This window comes from Gekko japonicus, unplaced genomic scaffold, assembly GCF_001447785.1.
Source record: "Gekko japonicus isolate JY-2015 unplaced genomic scaffold, Gekko_japonicus_V1.1 scaffold136, whole genome shotgun sequence".
NCBI classification, from domain to species: domain Eukaryota; kingdom Metazoa; phylum Chordata; class Lepidosauria; order Squamata; family Gekkonidae; genus Gekko; species Gekko japonicus.
The window spans coordinates 569,896-592,572 of NW_015177012.1; the positions used below are offsets into that span (position 1 = coordinate 569,896).

At 51.4% G+C, this 22,677-nt stretch overlaps 1 protein-coding gene across 1 annotated transcript; it reads left to right on the top strand.

Annotated features, from left to right (window-relative positions):
* The first annotated feature begins 13,423 nt into the window (after positions 1-13,423).
* On the top strand, positions 13,424-15,758 carry RASD1 (RAS, dexamethasone-induced 1). Its single transcript, XM_015427647.1, has 2 exons — positions 13,424-13,784; positions 14,949-15,758. Exons 1-2 carry the CDS (start codon positions 13,499-13,501, stop codon positions 15,497-15,499), a joined length of 837 nt encoding a protein of 278 aa, XP_015283133.1. The 5' UTR covers positions 13,424-13,498; the 3' UTR covers positions 15,500-15,758.
* The last annotated feature ends 6,919 nt before the right edge of the window (positions 15,759-22,677 follow it).

A 22,677-nucleotide genomic window follows, 5' to 3' on the forward strand; every position in this document is an offset into this window, starting at 1 on the left:
CTGAGATAAAATGTGTCCAATCTCCAGGTGAGGGCTGGAGATCACTCAGAATTACAACTGCTTTCCAGATGGCAGAGATCAGTTCCCCTGGAGAAAATGGTGGGCTCTCTATCCTTATATGCTGCTGAGGCGGCCCCCGTATGACAGCCAATGTGATATAGCAGTCAGGGTTTCAGAGCACAGGAGAGGCTGCAGGTGTGTGGGGGGTGAAAAGCTGAAGAGTGAGGGGGAAATAAAGGTAGGTTGATGATTGGCTGGGAAGGAGATAGGGTTGCCAACTCCAGGTGGGAAATTCCTGGAGATGTGAGGGATGAAGCCTGGAGAGGGTGAGGTTTCAGGAGGCATGGGACCTCGGACAGGTACAAAGCCATAGACTCCATCCTCCAAACCAATCATTCCCTTCTGGGGAAACATCATTGCCAATCTCCAGGGGAGGACTGGAGAGCCCTCAAAATTGCAACTGTTCTTTAGGTAGCAGAGATCAGTTCCTCTGAAGAAAATGGTGGACTCAGTGTCATTATACCCTGCCGAGGTCGCCACAGCAAATTGACACTGAGTGTCCAAGGCCGGGGCACCCACCCAGAGCCTCTTTCTAGAGATCGTTGTATTTATTTCCACAACAGCCTTTTCCCTAGTTTGCATATATTTGCAGTTGTCTCCTTTCGTTTGATTTGGAGACATCAGGTTTTGTGCAATCTTTCACTTCGCCAGCACTCTCGCACGCTCATTGCCAAAAGAAGGGAAAAAACTGCATAGAAGGCTCAGGTGGACTGGGGCCAGTAAAAAAAGAGGTCAACTTGAGGTGTTACTACTACGGTCTCTGAGACCCACAAAGAGAAGGTCCCACAAAGCCCCAAACACCCGTAAGTTAGAACGTCCACATTCACCGGTCTTTCTTGACCTGCAACCTTCGGCTGCAGTCCTCTGGGGACTTTCCTGGGAGTAAACCCTGTGGGATATCGTGGGGACTGACTTCTGAGTAGACTTGCCGGAGGATTAGAGCTCTTAATCGCTGATCAGGGAGCAGTTAATTCCAAAAGCTGGGCTTCGAATCACAGGCTGGCCGCATACTTCAATGTTTCTCAGAAGAAACTGGTGATGGCTGTTTCTGTGCGAGGAATATCCTGTTCTTCGGCAGGATCTGCAGACCCAGTGACCCATAGCAACTGGATCCAAAGCCACGTCAGAGGTGCGGGGGGGAGAGCTGGATCTCCCAGTAGTTCTTTCTGATCCTTCTCTGTCTTAGCACCGAGAAATTCAGAGAGAGGAAAGAAATGGGATTTAGAGAGGGGGAGATGCAGGGGCGGATTAACCATGAAGCAAGTTGGGGAAACGGCGAAAAGAAAAAACGAATGATTTGTTTTAAAAAAATAATAAAACTAGTGCAAATTGATCACGGTGCACCCTAGGGTTATCTTCTATTTTTTGTTGGTGAGGTACAGTGTCATGGGCTGTGTTCAAAAGTAAAATGCATGTGTTTAAAAGTAAAATGCATGTGTTTAAAAGTAAAATGCATGAGTTTAAAAGTAAAAAGATGGAGCCAAATTCAGTTGTCATGACAGTCATTTCAATGACCCTCTTGGCCCCCTTTTTAATTTCAGCCCCATGCAGGTGTCATTTCCTGTGGGAGCGCACAGGAGCGGAGCTCCGGCAGTAAGGAGCCCAGGGGGCGGGCACATGCAACAAGCCCCGCCCCCTGCTCCCAGCAGCCCTCAGTCGGGCCACAAGGAGCAAGAAGCAGAAAGGTAAGTTGCAGAGCCCCCACCCCGGCCCCGCCTTCAGGTACAAGCTCTCCCTCCTCTGTGAGGGCAGATCTGCACGTTCCCCACCCATAGCTAGCAATCCAAAACAGTCCAGTGGAGCCTGAGCAGTGGGTGTTGCCCTCTGACACACTTCCGGTGATGTCAGGGGTGTGTGGCAGATGCAAATGAGTTATGGTAATAAGTTATGCTAATGAGCTCCTGCACCTCTTTTTCTACGAAATGACCCCTGGTCCCATGTAAACGTCAAAAAGTGTGTTCAGTTGAGTGGTGCGCAAAAGGAGGGGGGGGGCACCAAGATTGTTCAGTGCTTAGGGCACCAGTGAGCCTTAATCTGCCCCTGCCCCCTGGCACTGAGTTGGGAAACAACTGGAAATCTGGGGGGTGGCACCTCGGGAGGGCAAAGTTTAGTGAAGGAAAGGGCCTCCTCTGCAAGGTGCAGTCCCCTAGAATCCGTCCTCCAAAGAAGCCATTTTCCGCGGGGGAATGGATCTCTCTGGAACAAATTTAGATTCTAGTGGCGCCTTCAGAGAAGACACCTCTCCGCAGGAAACTCGTTTGCTCTCCTGGACGGGCCTCTCCCTCGATGGGAAAAGCAGCCACAGTTTGGCCTGGGGACGAAAACAGCAAAGGCCTAATAAATGTGTGGTGCATTTTTTAAAACCACATTTGGACCCTGGCTTGGCGTAGTGCTTAAGAGCAGCGGACTCTGATCCAGAGAACCAGGTTCGATTCCCCAGTCCTCCCCACAAAGCCAGCTGGGTGTCTGTTGTGGGGAGAGGAAGGGAAGGAGATTGCAAGCTGCTCTGAGACGCCTTCCCTGCAGCTTCATGGCAGTTCTGAAGAATGTCATTTTTTTAAAGCCTACGGGAGCCTGATTCAGCTTGGAACCACGGCACAAGGGAGGTGGGACTCCGGCCTTCCCTCCCGTGCCATTTTCCCGAGCTGAAACAGCCCTGATGGGGCGTTATATGCATAAACTTGGAGCTGCACGTGATGTGTTTTGAGCATGTGCAGGTCCAAAGTTAGGCAAACAGCTCCCCAGTGGGGCCATTTCAGCTGGGGAAAATGTCATGGGAGGGAAGGTCATGTCTACACTGCAGTTCTGAGCTGAATCGGGCTTCCACGTGCTTTAAAAATGACATTCCCCGCAGCTGTCATGCAGAAAGCAGGTTGGGTCTGAGGAACCCAGTTGGGTTGGGCCAGTTTGGTGTAGTGGTTCAGTGAGCCAGTTTGGTGTAGTCGTTAAGTGCATGGACTCTAATCTGGGAGAACCGGGTTTGATTCCCCACTCCTCCACTTGCAGCTGCTGGATGACCTTGGGAAAGCCGTAGTTCTGATAAGGCTGTTCTGTTGTGGGGAGGGGAAGGGAAAGGAGTTTGTAAGCCGCTGTGAGACTCCTTTGGGTAGTGAAGGGCGGGGTATAAATCCAATCTCCTCCTCCTCCTCCTCTTCTTCTGGAATCTGGACCAGACTTCTTAAAAACAAAAGGATCGTGTACTTTGATCCTGACTTCAGTGGAGTGGGAAGATGAGTCAAAAATATATATTCTCGGCATTTCATTGCCTCGGCTGAGTTATAAACTGACACACAAATGTTTTAGTTCTTTCTTCCTCATAAAAAAAATCTTTCAGGGAATCAATGAAGGAGCAAGGCAGAAAAAGAAGCAATAATGTGGCGGATTGATTGGTACTAAAAATCACTCTCCCCGAGGACTGGGCTGACTAGAGCGGTTACTGTTTCCGACATGAATGGAAGAGCCGTGAATGCTGCGTATGTCATCGGCGTAACGGAAGCAGCCGCTGGAATGAGTCATCCTTGCCCCATTACACATGGGGGTAGCCAGAAGGCAGGCGTAGCGAGAAATCCCACAACCGTGGGTACGATTTCCATCCCAAATTCCTCCTAAGAGAGGATTCCCGTGTTTCGACTTTATTTTTAGTATATAAGGTTCGAGCCAGTCACGGAATGAGCAAAACCCGTCCATCTCTGTCGAGCCCTTTCTCCGAAAAGCTGATAAATCACCGCATCCCCCATCTTTTATCCTCGCTATAACCCTGGGAGGTAGCAAAGGCTGCGAAACGGACATTGGCCTAAGGCCCGGCCGGAGAGTTTCCCGGCTGGACAAAGATTCTGAATGCTTCTTTATGCAGTAGTACTTGGACAACGGGGACGATCCTCCGGTGAAGCTATGTGGAGGACCACCCGGGGCAGAACAACAAGGGTGCAGAGACACTGCAGGCATTGGGTTGTTATCTAGCCGTCAGAGGCCTGGAAAGTGTCTGACATGAGCCACTGACTGGGAAGCCCAACATCAAATTGAGCCAGACCCGTAGGCGTTTTATGGTGGAATCGTACTCGTTTCTAGCTGCATCTGAAGATGATGTCAGGTAGGCCTGTCATAGGTCTGGAAGGTGGAGGGGTGCCCTCCTGTTTTCTGTCTCAGCTCTCCCTGGCTCAACAACTGTTTGACCTTGTAGATGCTCCAGCTGCCCTTTTACTCGGCTGGGAACGTTAATGGCTTTTGCTTTGCCTGCTTGCTTTGCCCGCCCGCGCGAGATGTATCCATTGGCTCATGCTTACCGGGGGGATGTTTGATTCTAGTATAAGTCAGAGGCCCTAGTGTTGGCGGCCATTCCTGACACAAGCTGTACACGTGTCTCTAGTAATGGATTTACCAATAAACAGTTATCTTCTCATGAAGCCCTGTGTTGCGTAACCTAAGGACCCTGACAGATACCCTACTCAAATCTCTAGATTCCTCAAAAGTGGATACACTCTCAGTTTATCTGTTTTTGTTAATGCTGTCACGTTCACGATCCCATCAAATTCTCCTAAACATCCTATGTTATAGCCAGCATATTTATATTTATATTTACATAAAGTCGGCCTTTGAAGTTAAGTCACTAAAACTTTTCTAAGTTGCTTGTATATTATAAAAGCTGTTAACATACTGGGTAACACTGTGTAAGAAGAAGAGATTGGATTTATACCCCGCCCTTCACTTGGAGTCTCAGAGGGGCTTACAAACTCCTTTCCCTCCCCCTCCCCACAACAGACACCCCCTGTGAGGTGGGTGGGGCTGAGAGAGCTCTGACACAAACTGCTCTTGCGGGAACAGCTGTGCCACAGCTTGTGACTGACCCAAGGTCACATCAGCAGGTGCAAGTGGAGGAGTGGGGAATCAAACCTGGTTCTCCCAGATTAGAGTCCGCACACTTAACCACTACACCAAACTGGCTGCATTATACTGTATTGTATTGGTTATTTCTCAGCTATGTATGTTACACATTATGTGTTATCAATAAAAGTTTAATTTTTTTTTAAAAAATGAGCCACTGCCAGATTTAAGCCAAGACCCTGTTGTGCAGACCCAGAACGTAACAGGTCTAGCTTGCTTTGAGCACCAAAAGACGAAGATCTGTGTGGCCAAAGGTCTGGGGATGGAGAAATGGAGGCTTATGGAGAAGAACCCTGCTCCTTGAAAGGAGAGAAGCGGCCTCATTCTGATTTTAAACTATTTATTTCATTTATACCCAACTGTTCTGCCCAAAGTGGCTTACATGGCTCTCCTCCATTTTATCCACACGCAACCCTGTGAGGTAGAACGGCTAGAATTTGGTCCAGTAGCACCTTAGAGAACAACACGATTTTGGGGGTATTATTCTCAAAAGCTCCTACCCTGAGAATCTTGCTGGTCTCTACGGTGCTACTGGATTCGAATCTAGCTGCAGACCGACACGGTGTCATGGGCGTGGATGAGGAAGAGCTGCCAGAGCTTGCAGAAACCGCAGCTGGCCCCTCTGAAGCAGCAGAGGAGGATAGCTGGCAGTTGCCTGTAACAGCAGTCTTCACACCTGGCCCAGATAAGGGGGAAGAACTGCAAGCGGAAAGTCCTCCTGACTCACCCCCACGTGTGACTGGTTTAAGCGAGCGACTGCGATGAAACTTAACAAGCAGGCGAAGAGAGGCCAGGCTACAGGGGAGACGCTTGGCCAGCCCAGAGTTCTCACAGGAGCCTGGCCGATCGTGCAGCTGGCTAATTGGTAGCCGCATTTAACTTCACACTCTGGGCAGTACTCTCTGTGGAAGCAACCAGTCAGCTTTGTGCTGCTTACATCCACTTCGGCTCAGCTCTTGCACCTAGACCTTCAGACCCCCTGGCTCTGGACTTGGCTCTGTGTTCCTGGCTCCTGACCCCGGCTTGGCTTTGGACTATGCTTCTGGTTAGTGATTTTGGACTTGGCTCTGTGTTTCTGGCTCCTGACCCCGGCTTGGATTTGGACTTTGCACTGTCTTCTTGGCTCCTGGCCTTGGCCTGTTCTGGACTCCCTTTGACTGACACCCCAGCCCGTGACACACGGCTCCCCTCTGAAACTGCCTGCGAGGTAGGTTAGGCGAAGACCATGTGACTGGCTCAAAACCACCCCGCGAGCTTCCATGGTGGAGTAGAGGTTAGAACCTGGCTCTTCCAGAGCCAAGCCCAACCCTCTAATCCCTGCATTGACCACTAGAGGGCTAGTGTGGTGTAGCAGTTAGACTAGGACCTGGGAGAGTCAGGTTCCCCACCTGCCCAGGAAGCTTGCTGTGACCTTGGGCCGGGCACACATACTCTTAGCCTAACCTACCTCGCAAGGTGGTGGATGTGAGGATAAAATGGAAGAGGAGAGTTATGTCAGCCACCAAGGGATCCAAGGAGGAGGAGGAAGAAGAGGAGCAGGAGTTGGATTTATACCCCGCCATTCACTCGGCGTCTCAAAGCGGTTCCTTCTCCCCACAACAGACGCTCCCTCTAAGCTGTGGAGTCTTGTAAGCAAAAATCCTACTTTGTGAGCTACTGGAATTAAAGTTGTGAGCGAGCGATTTGGCTACTGCATCAATTAGTTTGCTCCGGAGCCATCCTTCCTGAGCTCAGACAAAAATGTGTGAGCCGGAGGCTAAAAAACTGTAAGCTAGCTCACACGAACTCAGCTGAGAGGGAACACCGCCTGCGAGGCAAGTGGGTCTGAGAGAGCTCTGGGAGAACTGTGACTGGCCCAAGGTCACCCAGCTGGCTGCATGTGGAGGAGCAGTGGGGAATCAAACCTGGTTCTCCTGATTAAAGTCCACCACTCTTAACCACTACACCAAACTGGGCTACGAATGAAGTAAAACAGCGCACCACACATTTATCGGGCCTTTGCTGTTTTGTTCCCCAGGCCAAACCTCGGCTGCTTTTCCCGTCAAGGGAGAGGCCCGTTGAGGAGAGCAAACCGAGTTTTCTGTTCCCAGAGACCATTAAGCCTGCTATTTTAAAACCGCCCCTGAGCTATTAATAGCTTGTCATTAGCAATAGAGGCTAATCAATATCCAATTTGTCTGTCCCCGGGGGATAGCTGATCTGCGTGGCTGTTAGTTACCGACAAACCAAAAGGAGGCTGCTCATTGGACGCGGAGCCGGGGGTGGGGGGGATAAGCGCGCTTTTGTAATTGTCTAATAAACCCTCCTGTCCAAGTCACTCGAACAGGAAAAACATCCCAATTTGGATAATTAGATCGGGCTTTGTCAGCCCGAAGTGATTCTTTTCTCTGTGGTGCCCGTCCCGAGTCGTGGTGACGTCTTTTTAGCCAGGCGGTGTGGCTGTTTGTGCTCCCGTTATCACGGCAGGCAGGTGGCAAGATGGCGACCGGGAATCAAATTCCAAACCCTGAGGTTTGGAACTTTCAGTCTTTCTGTTTAAAAAAGCAAGGATCTAGTCCTCAAGGAAACGGAGAAAGGCGGGGCAGTTGTCAGGGAATCAGGTACGGACAACGGGGGCCTTATGCAACCAGAATGACTGGCTTTGCCCAGCCTATGAATTTTTTTAAATCCCACGTTTATTTTAACCAGTGCGATGTAGCAGTTAAGAATGTTGGACTCAGATCTGGGAGACTCAGGTTCGAGTCCCGACTTGTGCCAGGGAAGCTCGCTGGGTGACCTTGGGCCAGTCACACTCTCTCAGCCCAACCTGCCTGGCAGGGTTGTTGTGAGGATAACATGGAGGCGAATTACGTAAGCCGCTTTGCGGCCCCCTTGGGGAGAAAGGGGAGCTGCAAATGAATTAAATAAATTTTAAAATTATAGCCCTTTCCCCCCAATGGAGTCCCAAAGCGTTTTTCATCATTCAATTGTATCCTCCCTGTGAGGAGAGGTTAGGATAAGAATCGGTGACTGGTCCAAGGTCACCCAGTGAGTTTGCGTGGCAGAATGGGGATTCAATCCTGGTTTTCCCAGATCCTGTCTGACGCTCCAACCAATACACCACATGACCATCCTGACCAGGATAGCCCAGGAGAACCTGATCCCGTCAGATCTCGGAAGCTGGTTAGTATTTGGAAGGGCAACCTCCAAGGAATACCAGGGCTGTGACGCAGGGATGGGCAACGGCAAACCACCTCTGAAATGTCTCTTGCCTTAAAAAACAAGCCTAGCTTGCCACCTAGTGGTGCATAACGCTAAAAGAGCTAGAACTTCTAGCTGCCAGACAACCTCCCGGCTAGTCTACACACCATGCTGTATGATAATAATTATTCACTGCATGACCATTTCCATTTAAATAATCCTTTTTTAAAAAATATGTAGTTGGTGGCAGCGGGCAACCGTCTTAAAGCAAGCTGTTTTCAAGGCTGTGTGTATCTGATCCATTTGCCTCCCGCACCCAAAGCTTCTCCATGTAAAAGACAAGAGCTTATGTCTAACATCTGCAAAATATTAGAAAGTATGCATCAAAATCCATCAATCTTTGGTTAGCTGTTTTCTACAGATCGGAATCAAACCTGAATAGCCAACAGTAAGCAAATCTTACAACATACATTTTTTAAAAACCCATACATTTAAAGATGCATATTTTCTGATGGAAAATATTCCAAATACAGAGTTGGGGAGGGGGACACCCCACATGTTTCATTTGCTTTGGTACAGTGAGGTAAGGGAAAGAATGCAGGATGAGGTGTGCTCCATCCACACCACCCTGCGATTCAATAAATTTTGTTCTTTAAACCCCTCCCCCCCTTTTCTGGTACCAAATTTACTCATCCTTGGAAAAAGGCGTCCAGCCATGCAAAAGATGCCCTCTTCTGCCCCATAGTGGAGAACATGAAGTACTGCAATGATTGGCCACAATTCGACCCAATGCTAAATTTTCCCACGATGTTGAAAAGATATTTATTCTTTAGGCTTAGTGTGTTTTCTGAGCATAGAGAGAGATATGGTTGGCCATATAGGGAAGATGTATGGATGTATTCTGGAAGAGGGGGGAACAGTATTCGGGTCCCCACAGAGGAGAAACGGGGGTATAAATAAAAGTTTTCCTGTTGTGTTTTCTTTCAGGAAACTTATTGGTACAATAAGCCAGATCGTTGTGGCTTTTTGCATGAGCGATTGCTGCTCTCCTTGCAATTTAACATGTGCTAACATTCTGGGAGGAATATTGTTTCATTTGTCTGTCGCATGCGATGCATTAAAAGCAGGACTCCATTGTACAGGCCGATGGGAAAGGTGTTTTTACCCCGATGGTCGCTCCGTCAAGGGATGACTTGCATCCTGTGTGAATGAGCCATCACAGACTAATCAGTGCAGGCAGGGCTTCTCTGCATGGCAGCACGAGAAATGCACAGCTACCCATATATACTGTTGCAGGAGTAACTCCCAGAATGAATTTTATTTTGTTTCCTTTCTTTCCCCCATTTTGTGCAAAGCGACTGACAAAATCAGAGGCTGGCTGAAAAAGGATGGTAGATGTTTTACCACTAATACTGCTAAGAATTCAGGGGGTTTTCACCAGTCAGATAGACTGCTCCTGCTCAGAAGGCTTTACAAAAACAGAAAACCCTGCTGCTGTTTAATAAGCACTGAGTCCCCTAGCTGTGATTAATTCCTTCCACCCATTTCAAACAGCCAAATGTGCTTAATTGGATTAGTTACCTACACTGACAAGAGCCAATGAGAAAATGCCTGACCTGCTGCCCTCTCTAAGCCTCTTGAGTTGCTCCCTGGCTCTTTTCCCCACCAGAACTTACAAAGTTTTTGCCAATCGTATCTTGACGTGGTTTCTGATTCCCAGTCTGATGCCTCTGCTGAAGCTGCCCCACTGACTAGAAGTGTGTCTACCCAGGCACAGTTTTCTCTAGCGGAGCTAGGCAGAGTATTCTCTGTTGGATAATGAAGCGGCTGAAGACCGCCTTACGTCCAGGCGTGTCTGGCTTCCCAAAGGATCCTTTTAAGGAGGGAAGTGTTGAAAGAGGAGCCCCCAAACGGAACGCGACTTCTATTTCTCTGCCTCCCCGCCCCGCCCCTTACGAAATTGCAGATAACTCCTGGTCAATGAGGGATCCTTTTTGTCTGGTTAAAGATTAACATTTTCCCCACCGCTGCAGTGAAGTCCCTGGAGGAGGCTTTTCTTCTCTCATTCCGCAAAGGCAATAAAGAGGAAAGGGCTGGTGTTTACTTTGGAAGGGAGGGAGGAAGAACAGTTGAAACCGAGATGGGTCTAGCACTGGCCAGGTGCCCGAAGGTTCTGGGAGACCAGCAGTCAGTGGCTCCCTTCCCTCCAGCGAAGGAGGAGATGCACACCAGAGAATCTGCAGATTGAGAGGGCAGGGAAATGAGCCCAGCAGTTTGCAGAGCGGGAAAGGGAGGCTGGCTGCAATTGGCATACGGTGGGGGTGCCCAACGCGGTGGCGCCCGCCACGTGTTTTTAGGCTGTGGCCGTGGCCAGGTGGGCCTTTTGCCCAGCAGGGCTTCTGACTGGCCACTGGAAATCTGACTGCTGCTGCAGATTTTTAAAAGCATTGCTTTGGCAGCGTCTGCCACTGCAGCACAAGGGTCTTTGCCACGTGACTGAAGGTGAGACGTGGTCGCCGTTTTGTGGCTGGCTCCACCTCCATCGGCAGCCATTTTGGGCAGCCATTTTTGTGGCTGCGTCCACCACCCCGTGTCAGAATTCCAAAGGTGTCCAAAGGCTCAAAAAGGTTGGGGACCCTGGCCTGGAGAATTCGTGGCTGGATGAGAGTGGAACGGGAACGGCAGTTTCTGTTCCACACAGACCTGTGCAGGCCCAGCTGCACCTAGCCCCCAGCCCGGGCACACATACTTTATCAGATACGGAGAGTGGCAAAAAAAGGTTCAAACCAAGGCTCCCTCTAAGCTGTGGCGTCTTCTGAGCAAAAGTTTGACTCTGTGAGCTGCTGGCATTAAAGTTGTGAGTGAGCGATTTGGCTACGGCACAAATCAGTTTGCTCTGGAGCCCTCCTTCCTGAGACAAAAGTGTGTGAGTCGGAGGCTAAAAATACTGTGAGCTAGCTCACACTGACTCAGCTTAATTTTTTTTTTAAATTTTAACTTTCAATTTCTAGACCGCTCAACCCCCGAAGGGCTCTGAGCGGTTTACACAGTACAATTTAATCACATTACATTACGATTTAATTACATTACCTCACTAGGGCCACACACACATTAAGGGGAATTGACTGCCTATCAGGCACCTGTGGCAGGGTCTTGATTCTTGGTACTGCAGAAGTTCTTCGTCCGGGTGACGACGTTTTCGGTGCAGATTTTTCCCTTTTGACCGCAGCGCCTCCTTCAGGGGATGAACCCTCAGTGCACGACAGCGCATGCTGACGCAGCTGGCCTCTGTCCTAATTGGCTCTGGCCTACCACGTCGCCCCGCCACTGCGCCTTGCTGGCCCAATCCCCATCCGGGCCGCTCGATTCGCCGCCGCCATGTCTCATCAGCTGCCGTCGCCACCACTCCGCCGCTCCGCCAACACCGAAGGAAGGAAGCAATGCTCCCTCTAAGCTGTGGAGTCTTGTGAGCAGAAATTCTGCTTCGTGAGCTCCTGGCATTAAAGTTGTGAGCGAGCGACTGGGCTACTGCGTAGATTAGTTTGCTTTGGAGCCATCCTCCCTGGGCCGAGACAGAAGTGTGTGAGCCAGAGGCTAAAAAAACAGTGAGCTAGCTCACACTAACTCAGCTTAGAGGGAACCAGGGTTCAAACTTATAGCCGGAGAATGAACAGCGAATTAACCTGCAACGTGATGATGATGGAGATATGGAAAGTGACACTAAATAACAAGCGAAGTTGTGGCAGGGCAGGGCAGGGCAGGAGCTCCTGTGAGTTACCTGACGAAGTGAGCGGAGACTCAGGAAAGCTCCGCCCCGGCCGCAGATTTTGTGAGCTTTCCTGGCGCTGCTGGACCATTCTCTTCTCTAGAGTCAGGCTGATGTGAGCCATGAGCCGGCTGCTGCCTGGCGAAAGACGCAACTGATTTTTTCAGCGCTGAGTCAAGGCTTGGGGGGGTGTGTGTGGGGAGGGTTACCCTTGTTTTGTTTGTGATCATTCTCGGAGAATACAAAATAAGATTTGGGTGCCAGATGAGAGGGGGAAAGCCAGATTTTGGAGTCCCTTTAACCCTTGCAGGGGAGGAAAAGACAGAAATGCCATCTTTCTTCCAGCGCTCTTGCTGACATTTCTCTTCCCCATCTGCCAGAGGGACCCCTGCAGTGGGGGTGCCCCACCCCACCGGCCCCGATCCATCCTCGCCCCACCCGTACCCCAGCGACCTCCAAGGCTGCAATCCCATGCATGCTAAAGGGGTTACTTCTGAGTAAGCGTGCATTAAACCCCGGCGGCCAGTGGGTTTAGGGGAGTTTGCCCACAGCTCTGTTGGGGGGTGGGAAGTAGCTCGAAGCTCCAACCATCCACACTGCAGCCGCGCTCCTCGCCGCAAATAGGTGCCGGGGCCCACCAGGGCTCTTTGCTGTGGATTCTGGCTTTGGAGCATTTGCAGGGTTTACCCTAGCAGAACCTGTCCCTGGCACAGGCCCGATCCTCTGACAGAAGCCAGCTTAAGCAAGGTCTACTCGGAAGCAAGTCCTATTGTCTTCCATGGGACTGACTCCAAGGGAGAGCGTGCGGCCTTGATCCCTGGGGATGGGGACGGTGAGAACCTCTCTCATCTTTCCAATGGCCGCCTCCCCTCCCGAGACGCGCTACCTAATCGCGTCCCCTGAGCATGTGCAGAGCGCCGCCGGACCCCGGCTAATCGCAGCCCTCAAGGTCTCTGCGGAGCCCGGAGCTCCGATTCCGCTCCAGCCCCAGGCCCTTTGCGCGAAACCCTTTCCCAGCCTCAGTTTCCCCATCTGCAAAACGGGTCGTCTCCCCCCTCCCCGTTCCACTCCAGCCCCAGAGTCTCAGGCGCCCTTTGCGCGACCCCTTCGCCGCCTCCGTTTCCCCATCTGCAGAATGGGTCCACCCTGCCGCCTCCCTGATTTGCAGGTTTCCCACGGGGCATAATCGTCTCCAGGCGCGCCCTCCCTTTCCAGAGCCTTGGAAAGCCCGGGGGAAGGGAGGACGCCTCCATCGCCACCTGCGCCCGGAGAGGGTGCGCACACACCGCCCTCTGCACCTGCTCAGAGGCCTCGCAGCCTTTCCCGGCCGCCCCGTACGCGTGCGTTGAACCAGCACCGTCCGCGCTCGCCCAGAGCGCGTCGTCGTCGTCGTCTGCGGCTGTGCGCAACGCCGGAGCGAAGCGGCTCTGAAGCTGTGGGCGCCGCCCCTTCGAAGGGGCGGGCCCCGCCGGCTCTACTTAAGGCGGCTCCGGGGTGTGCTCGGCTCAGTCGCTCGCCTCTCGCTCCGGGATCGCGCCTCTCGCCTCGCCTGCCTGCCACGGCCAGCTCTCCTCGGTGTGCGGTGCGCGCCCCGTCGCGGCTCTGTGCCAAATGCGCCTGGCGGAGATGATCAAGAAAATGGGTCCCAGCGAGGCGGAGCTCAACATCCCGGCCAAGAACTGCTACCGGATGGTCATCCTGGGCTCCTCGAAGGTCGGCAAGACGGCCATCGTCTCCCGCTTCCTCACCGGCCGCTTCGACGACCAGTACACGCCGACCATCGAGGACTTCCACCGCAAGTTCTACAGCATCCGCGGCGAGGTCTACCAGCTGGATATCTTGGACACGTCCGGCAACCACCCGTTCCCGGCCATGAGGCGCCTCTCCATCCTCACAGGTGAGACGGTGTGAAGAATAAACTCCGTAAGGCGAGCCGGCTCTTAAATCCCATCTCCCGACGGCGCCGAACTGGGATTTGAGATCTGGTGGTCCAACAGGTTGTCTAAGGTTTTGGGGTTTTGTTGCTCTCACCAAAAACCTCGCCTACCTGTTGGACCAGAGGGGGTGGAGGCGGGTGTCTCTTTTCTGGCTGCTTCTCTTACAATCCTCAAAGGACCCCCAAAACGGGTCCAGCCGTGGTGGTTTCGACGGGGCTTACTCTCGAGTAGACGCACGTCTCTTGCCCGTGGAGGCGGCTGGCTCCTCAATCAGGCTTGGTGCCGATTTCCTCAGGGCTCTTGAAAGGCAAACTTGTGCAGAGTTTAAAATCTTACTTTCTGATCTCCAGGGCTTTAGGATGCCTTAACTTTGCACACAGGATTGCAATGTTGGAGAACCTTCGCTTTGCATCGCCTGTAGAGTTGTAGCAAACCAGCCGGCATTGCTTTTGCAGCCAGCTTTCCAAGAGCCCAGCTCCTGTTTTGTCGCCAGCTACAAGCGAATTGCATTTCAATTAGGGGCTTGCAGAAGGGAACTGGAAAGTCCTGTCGAAGTTGCGATTCCAGGGAGCCCGGAAGGGAGACGGGCGGTAATTTATTGGAGAGGAAATGAAACTCGGGGATTGCAGAGTGCCCTGTTTGAAACAAACAAACAAAAATATCCCCTTCCATTTTCTCTCTGCTGCTCCTCCTCCGTGGAAAAGCAGCGAGGTGCCTCTTTCTGCAGAACAAACAACTCGGAAACTGACAATGTGCAACCTTTCTGTATACCCAAACAAAGATAATTTCCCAGGGTAGTCCTGTTGGTTTGCAAAGCGGAGCAGGTAGATTTGAACCCAGAGCTGACGAAAGGGAGCTTTGGCTCTCCGAAGCCCGTACCCTGCAAACCTTGTGGGTCTCTCCCGTGCCACTAGACTCAAATTAGCTCTACCGAAATGGCTTTGGAACAGAGGTCGAGTCCAGTGTCACCTTTAAGACCGACAAAGTTTAATTCTAGGTTCCGTGTGCGTGCACGCTCCTTTGCAGACTTCTTCGGGAATGGGCCGGGCTCGGGAACAAAGGGCTCTCCAGCTCGCCGAGGTCTAACCCTGCCTCTTTCTCTCTTCCTTCCTCCCCTTTTCCAGGAGACGTCTTCATCCTCGTCTTCAGCCTGGACAACCGCGACTCCTTCGAAGAGGTCCAGCGCCTGAAGCACCAGATCATGGAGACCAAGTCCTGCCTGAAGAACAAGACCAAGGAGAACGCCGATGTCCCCCTGGTCATCTGCGGAAACAAGGGCGACCGGGACTTCTACCGGGAGGTTGACCCCCGGGAGATCGAGCAACTGGTGGGCCCCGACCCCAAGAAGTGTGCCTACTTCGAGATCTCGGCCAAGAAGAACAGCAGCTTGGACCAGATGTTCCAGGCCCTCTTCGCCATGGCAAAGCTGCCCAGCGAGATGAGCCCCGACCTCCACCGCAAGGTCTCCGTCCAGTACTGTGAACTCCTGCAGAAGAAGCCCTTCAAGGGCAAGAAGCTGCTCAAGGAAGGGGGCGGGGAGGCCGGCGGGGAGGCCTATGGCATCGTGGCCCCCTTTGCCCGCCGCCCCAGCGTGCACAGCGACCTCATGTACATCCGGGAGAAGGCCATTCGGGGCGGGCAGACCAAAGACAAAGAGCGCTGTGTGATCAGCTAAGGGCGGCTTCTGCGGTTTCCCTCCTGGCTGTTTTGCTATCGAGACTTGGGCCGCCCGCGGGGGGCGTTTGCCTTGTGCCGAGGGTGGCGTCGCCCACCCCTCCCGGGCACTGTGCCTCCGACCTCCCCTTCTTTGGGGGGATGGGGACCCTTCTTCACCTGTTCCCCGTTTTTGGAGGAAGGGGTGTCGAGACTGCTGGCGGGGGGGGGCGTTCCCCGGCACAAGATGAGACTCTGGACTGGTGGAGAGATCTTTTGGAAACGGGATGCGGCAGGAAAGGGGGGGTTCCCTCCGAACCTCTCGGCATGACTAAGACTTGAGTTTTTTGGGGGGCGAGTCGTTGGAGGGGTGGCGTTCTGCCCGGGAGGGCGAGACCGGCCCGTGCGGACTTCTGGAAAGCCGTGTCTGTCTGTCTGTCTCTTTGTAACATTTGTGTGCTCTCAGAAAGCACTTTGAGAAGAAAACCTGTTTGCTGTCAAAAAGATCTTAGCAAAATTCTCCACTCCCTTTCTCCCCCCCCCCACACTTGTGGGAAAGGCGGACGGGGGGGGGGGGGGTGTCCGCCGGTGGGCAAGTTTTCTTGTTTACATTGTTTTTGTCTGTCTTGATTTTTTCCCCTCCTTGTAAAAACTGAACTTTTTTTAAAAAAACAGGCACTTTACGCGCAGAGTATTTTGGTCCTCAGACCCGAACAAAAACGAGAGCTTCAGTGGTTTTGCAGCGTGCAGCCGTTGTCTCTTTTTTTGTTATATTTTTTCTACAAAATAAAAAAAAACATTTTCAAACTATTTAATGGCTTCCGTCTGGATTTGGGTGTGATTCTCCAGTGTGGTTTGGGGTGGGGGGAAGAGGGCGTGGGTTGGTTGGGGGGAGGTGTGTGTCAATGGGGTGGAGAGATGGGGGGGGTTAGCAATCATCTTTCACAACAAGCCATTCTTAGGGGACCTCCCCCCAATTTCCAAGAGGCAGTATTGCGCAGTGGTTAAGGTGCTAGCTTTGACTTGATTGGGGGGGGTGGACACTGACATGGTGGTTGCAATAAAGTTGTATGATGCTTGTCTGGCATCTTTCAGGGGGGAAACCCCCCAAAAGAGAGATCTTGGAGACTGTGTTGCTTAATGGGTGGGGTGCTGGCTTTGGATGGAGTGGGGGTGGGGCAGGAAATGACATCTATGGACCCTGCGCCTCAGTTCCCATTGTCTCAGAAGCACTGTGTGGGCCTTGCCCGATTCCAAAAATGGATTGTGTTTTGCAGATCCAAGCCCATTCCCTGCCCGATTGCTGAATTCAATGTCACTGCACCCAGGAGAGCGACACCTACTGGCTACTGAACAAAGTAGCCCCCCCCCCCCACTCTATTAACCCTCACAGTTCCTGCTCACGTTAATTTGAAAATGGGTGATTTCACATCTTTATAACGGCAACATTCTGACGGAGGACCATCTAGGCTGAACATTGTTGCCTGGTGTTTTTTGTCAGGAACACACAGAACGGCCCACCCCCTGCTTCTTCCAGTATGGTTGCAACAGATACACTGCTCCTGAATGCGGAGGTTCTATTTCACTGCTGCGGCTAGTAGCCGTTAACGATGCAAGTCCTACAAGATGTCCCATGCCTGAGATGTTACGTCAGGGTTTTCTTTGGTTTCCCTCCCCAGAGACGCGGACCACAAAGTTTTAAATCGTTGATTAATGACTCTAAATAAGCCCGGGGTTGGGTGGGTGTTCAGTAAACTGAAAACATTTCCTTCGTAGAACATGAGTTTCTCCATGTCCTGGACAATGTGCAGAGCTTAAATATGACATGTGTTCTGGGACCTCCGCCAAAAAGGATGAAAGTAAACATGAAACCACAGCACACATCCTGCAGTGTTTTAATATAATGAAGAAAAAAAAATCTGAAAATACAAACAAGAAAACCCCTGTTTCAATAAACTAGCTCAGTTTAGAATGGTACAGGATTTATTTATGTATTGGGTTCGATTTGCATCCTGCCCTTCCCGCGAGCATACCTTCGGCCTGCACAGAACTCTTCAGACTGGAACTACCCTTCTTTTTTTTAAAAAAAAAAAATCTGAATTCTAATTTAGATGTTTAGGTTCTGTTTTCCCATCCCCTCCAGTCATAACCAGTGTTCCCTCTAAGCTGAGTTGGTGTGAGCAAGCTCACAGTTTTTTAGCCTCCAGCTCACGCATTTTCATCTTAGCTCAGGAAGGAGAGCTCCAGAGCAAACTGATTTATGCAGCAGCCAAACCGCTCACTCACAACTTTTAATTCCAGTAGCTCACAAAGCAGAATTTTTGCTCACAAGACTCCACAGCTTAGAGGGAACATTGGTCATAACAGCCCTGCAAGCAATGCTCCCTCTAAGCTGTGGAGTCCTGTGAGCAAAAATTCTACATTGTGAGTTACCGGCATTAAAGCTGTGAGCGAGCAATTTGGCTATTGCATAAATTAGTGTGCTCTGGAGCCCTTCTTCCTGAGCGAAGACAAGGCTAAAAAACTGTGAGGTAGCTCACAATAACTCAGCTTAGAGGGAACACTGCCTGCAAGATAGGCGAGGTTGGGAGAGAGTGCCTGGCCCCAGGTCACCTGGTGAGCCTCTGTGGCACAGCGCGGCATTCGAACCTGGGTCTCCCAGATCTTAGTCTGACTCTAATCACTACACCGCATTGGCTGGGCTTGAAAATCCCTTTCCCTGGATTCTAGCCTTCATTTTTCCTGCATGGGGACTGGAAAAGATTAGGAAGGGGTAAACCTATAGAAGGAATACACACACACACACTCCCTGTCTGCAGTTTGGCTGGAGAGATATTGTACTACTTTGCCGGTTCCGACACTCTTGAAATGCCGAGTCACAGTGTAAAACTGCCAGGTAATCTCGGGAGGGGCGGTGGTTTGGGGGTTAGAGCAGGGGTCCCCCAACCACGGGACCCACCAACGCTTTACCTGGCGCCGACTCAGTGGTTTCAGGAAGTGGGCGGAGCCAGGTGGGTCTCTTGCCCAGGACAGCTTCTGATAGGTAGCTGGAGATCTCATTGGCCGTGCAGATGAAAACATTGCTGCTTCTGTGGCGGTTTTATTCTATCTCTCACTCCTCTTTCCTGGGGCATTTTGTCTTAACTTTACTTTAATGGTACTGCAGACCATTCGGCTCTGAAAAGTGTCATGCTAAGACTAAAAAAGAAAAAAAGGACATTTATTTAATACTTGTGTCTATCCGTGTTCCCTCTGAGCTGAGTTAGTGTGAGCTCGCTCACAGTTTTTTAGCTTTCTAGCTCACAGATTTTTGTCTTCGCTCACTCGCTCACAACTTTAATGCCGGAAGCTCACAAAGTAGAATTTTTGCTCAGAAGACTCCAGAGCTTAGAGGGAGCATTGGTGTCGATATAGTATAAACTTGAATGATAACCTCTCTTCTCCTTTGCACTTGGACTTCCTCGGGAGGTAGAAGAAGAGAAGAGATTGCATTTATACCCCACCACGCACTCAGAGTCTCAGAGGGGTTTACAATCTCCTTTCCCTTCCCCTCCCCACAACAGACACCCTGTGAGGTAGGTGGGGCTGAGAGAGCTCTTTCGAGGACTGCTCTTGAGAAAACAGCTCTGAGAGAACTTGTGGCTGGCCCAAGGTCACACCAGCAGCTGCATGTGGGAGGAGTGGGGAATCAAACCGGGTTCTCCCAGATTAGAGTCCGCGCACTTAACCACGACACCAAACTGGGTGTTTTGTGGCTGCGCCCACTCCCCTGTGTCCGAATTCCAAAGATGCTCGCAGGGTCGGAAAGTTTGGAGACCCCTGAGACAGAGCCTCTGCTTGGCATACAGAACGTCTCAGGTTCAATCCCCGGCATCTCCAATTAAAAGGCTCCAATAAGGGTTATATGAAAGACCTTGGCCTGAGACCCTGAAGAGCTGCTGCTGGTCTGAGTAGACAACAGGCCGATGGTCTCTCTCTGTAGACGGCGGCTTCTTGCATTGATGCATACAAGGAAGTGAGCTGTTGTAGAGCCAGTGTGGTGTGTCAGGCCAGGCTCAGGAGATGTGGGTTCAAATCCCTATGCTGCCCTGAAGCTTGCCTGAGAGAGGCCAATTGCTCTCTTCCCATCGAACCTACCTCACAGGATTGTTGTGAAGACCAGGGGTCGTTTCGTAGAAAAAGAGCTAGGGGAACATTAGCATATGCCACACACCCTGACATCACCGGAAGTGTGTCATAAGGCCACACGCCCCGCCCCCAGCGTTCCCGGCTGCCGCCGGTAGCCTTGCAGCTCCACTGCCGAGCCCCATGAGGGGCCTGGCGGTGGACCTGCAAGGCTGGCGGGAGTGCAAGGAAGCCCCGCAAAGGCCCTCCCTGGCCCCAGGGAGGAAGCAACTTACCCTCCCTCTTCTCCTGCCTCCTCCTGGCTGAATGAGGGCCAGAAGCAGGGGGCGGGGCTTCGTCATGTGCCCCGCCCCCGTACCTCACCCGGGGGAACTGTGATCCCCCGCGATCCCCCCCAAAATGACCTCTGGTGAAGACAAAAAGGAAGGGAGAATCCGGTACGCAGACCTGAGTTTCTTGCAGGAAGACACTTCATTTAGCTTCATTTATCCTTCAATTTTCTCCCAAGCTGCGGACTCAAAAGCAGCTGACAAAATTCACACCTGTTTAATCCTCACGATGACCCTGTAAGGTAGGTTAGGTTGAGAACAAGAGACTGGCCCAAGGTCACCCAGCGGGCTTCCATAGCAGAGCAGTGGATTCAAACCTGGGACTCCCACATCCTAGTCTGACACTCTGATGCCACAAGGGATGACTATCAAGTTGCCAGCCTCCAGGTGGGACCTGGAGATCTCCCAGAATTACCACTGAACTCTGGAGATCTCTCCCCCTGGAGAAAATGGCTGCTTTGGAGAGTGGGCTGTATGGCATTGTGCCCCACGGAGATGTCACCACCACAAAATCTCCAGGAATTACCCAACCAGAGCTGGCTTTTACGTCTTTAAACAGGGAATGCCATACATTCTGGGAGGGTTAGCTCTGTCACTGGCTATTGGCCTCAAGGACCAAATGGAACCTCCATGTTCAGGGGCAGTAAACCTCAACAATATCAGCCGCTGTGTGAGGTTCTGCAGGAGAGGGACTTCGGCTTTCGTGCCCTGCTCGGGGCCAGACTTTTAATGAATCACGAAAGTTCTTTTGAAGCCAGAGACAATGGGGCGTTCCTTCGGCCCGCGGTGGCTTTGTTAGCTTCAATGAACTCCAGAAAGGGAAGAGATACCCATCTAAGCACGAAAGCGGCACGGGCTGCCCTGTTCCAGCAGCCCGGAACACAACACTGGCACAGAACCGCCCCCTCCGGTCTCTTTCTGTATTTGCTTTTCTCGACACACGGCGTCCAGGCCGGGGTCCAAGTGTTCTGACACCCCAAGCGAGGTATGCCAGGCTGGTGGGTGTGGTGCCCAGGTCTGCTGCGAGGCCTGTGACGTTGCCCACTCCGGCTGGGCCACCCGCTGCTTGACCCAGAGAGCCAGGCCTTCAGGAGTTCCTACCCAAATCATCCTCCAAGGTTTTCCAATGTGGGCAAACCCCAGTTCCTGTCCTTTTGACAAGTTAAAGCAACAAGAATCGTTGAACTCCGGACAATGTTTTTAATTCTTTTTTAAAGTTCAAATTCTAAATGCACCTGTGGGGGTTAATGCCAGAAGGGTAGCTCATGTTAGTTCTATAGCAGGGGTCCCCAACAGAGTGGAATAGAATCGTGGTTAAGAGTGGCGGACTCTATGGAGAACCGGGTTTGATTCCCCACATGCAGCCAGCTGGTGTGACCTTGGGCCAGTCACAAGTTCTCTCAGAGCTGTTCTCCCAAGAGCAGTCCTCGAAAGAGCTCTCTTGGCCCCACCTACCTCACAGGCATTGTTCCCTCTGAGTTACTGTGAGCTAGCTCACAGTTTTTTAGCCTCTGGCTCACAGTTTTTTGTCTTAGTTCAGGAAGGATGGCTCCAGAGCAAACTAATTTATGCAGTAGCCACATCACTCTCTCACAACTTTAATGCCAGTAGTTCACAAAGTAGAATTTTTGCTCACAAGACTGCATAGCTTAGAGGGAGCATTGCTCACAGGGTGTCTGTTGTGGGGAGGGGAAGGGAAAGGAGTTTGTAAGCCGCTCCGAGGCTCCTTCGGGTAGTGAAGGGCAGGGTATAAAAACCACCACTACTACTACTACTTCTTCTTCCCCGCCAAACTCTTTGCTGGTGCCTCCCAAGTGTTTTTTTTAAAGTAGGCGGGTCTTTTGCCCAGTTAGACTTCTGAATCGTCATTGGAGATGTTAAGTCGCTCGCTTAACAAAGCAGTCAGAGAGTGATTTAGCAAGAACACAACTTTATTCTTCAACTCGAACACCACTCCAACACGGATCAACATCAGATAGCCCGAACAACCTTTCCATTGCAGCTGTCCTGCTTTTAAACATTCCCGGCTAATATAGCCACACCCACTGTACACATATCAACCTATGAGGTTGCAGAGATAAGGTCCAATCCCCTTAGTTCCCGCTCAGGGAGCTTGCCTAAGTGATTGGCTTGTTATTTCCCGGACTAGCGATTCTATTGGATGACTTTGGATCCTAGCCCAGGAATGAAGCTTTACATCACATTTCAATTAGATGTTTCACACATGTTAGGCATTCAAGGCAGCTTTGAATACACTACAGGAGATTTGATTGGCTATGCAAATTTTGTGGCGGGCTCCACCCCCTGCAGCAGCCATTTTGTGGCTGTCTCCAGCACCAAGTGTCAGAATTTCTCAGAAAGGTTGGGGGACCCCTGTTCTATGGCAACAGAATAAAACAGGAGTCCAGTGGCGCCATCAAAGACAAACGCTATTCCACCAGAAGCTTTTCGGGAGTCAAACCTCGCTTCATCAGATGTATGGGAGCGCACATCCAATTGAGAGATCTATATACACAAGAGAAAGGTGTGTTCGTGTGTATGTGTGTGTGGGGGGGATGTTACAAAGACAGTCAGTTTCACAAGCAAGATCCGATTAAAAGAGCAATCCGTTCACTCAGCAAGGGTGTGAGACGATCCAAAATGTTGTCAAGAAAGCAAAATGTAACAATTTGTGCAGGGTGAAATGAGAGAAGCAGATACAACAGGAAGTTATAGAGCCATTAACTTCTGTAAAGGGTGGCAGCAT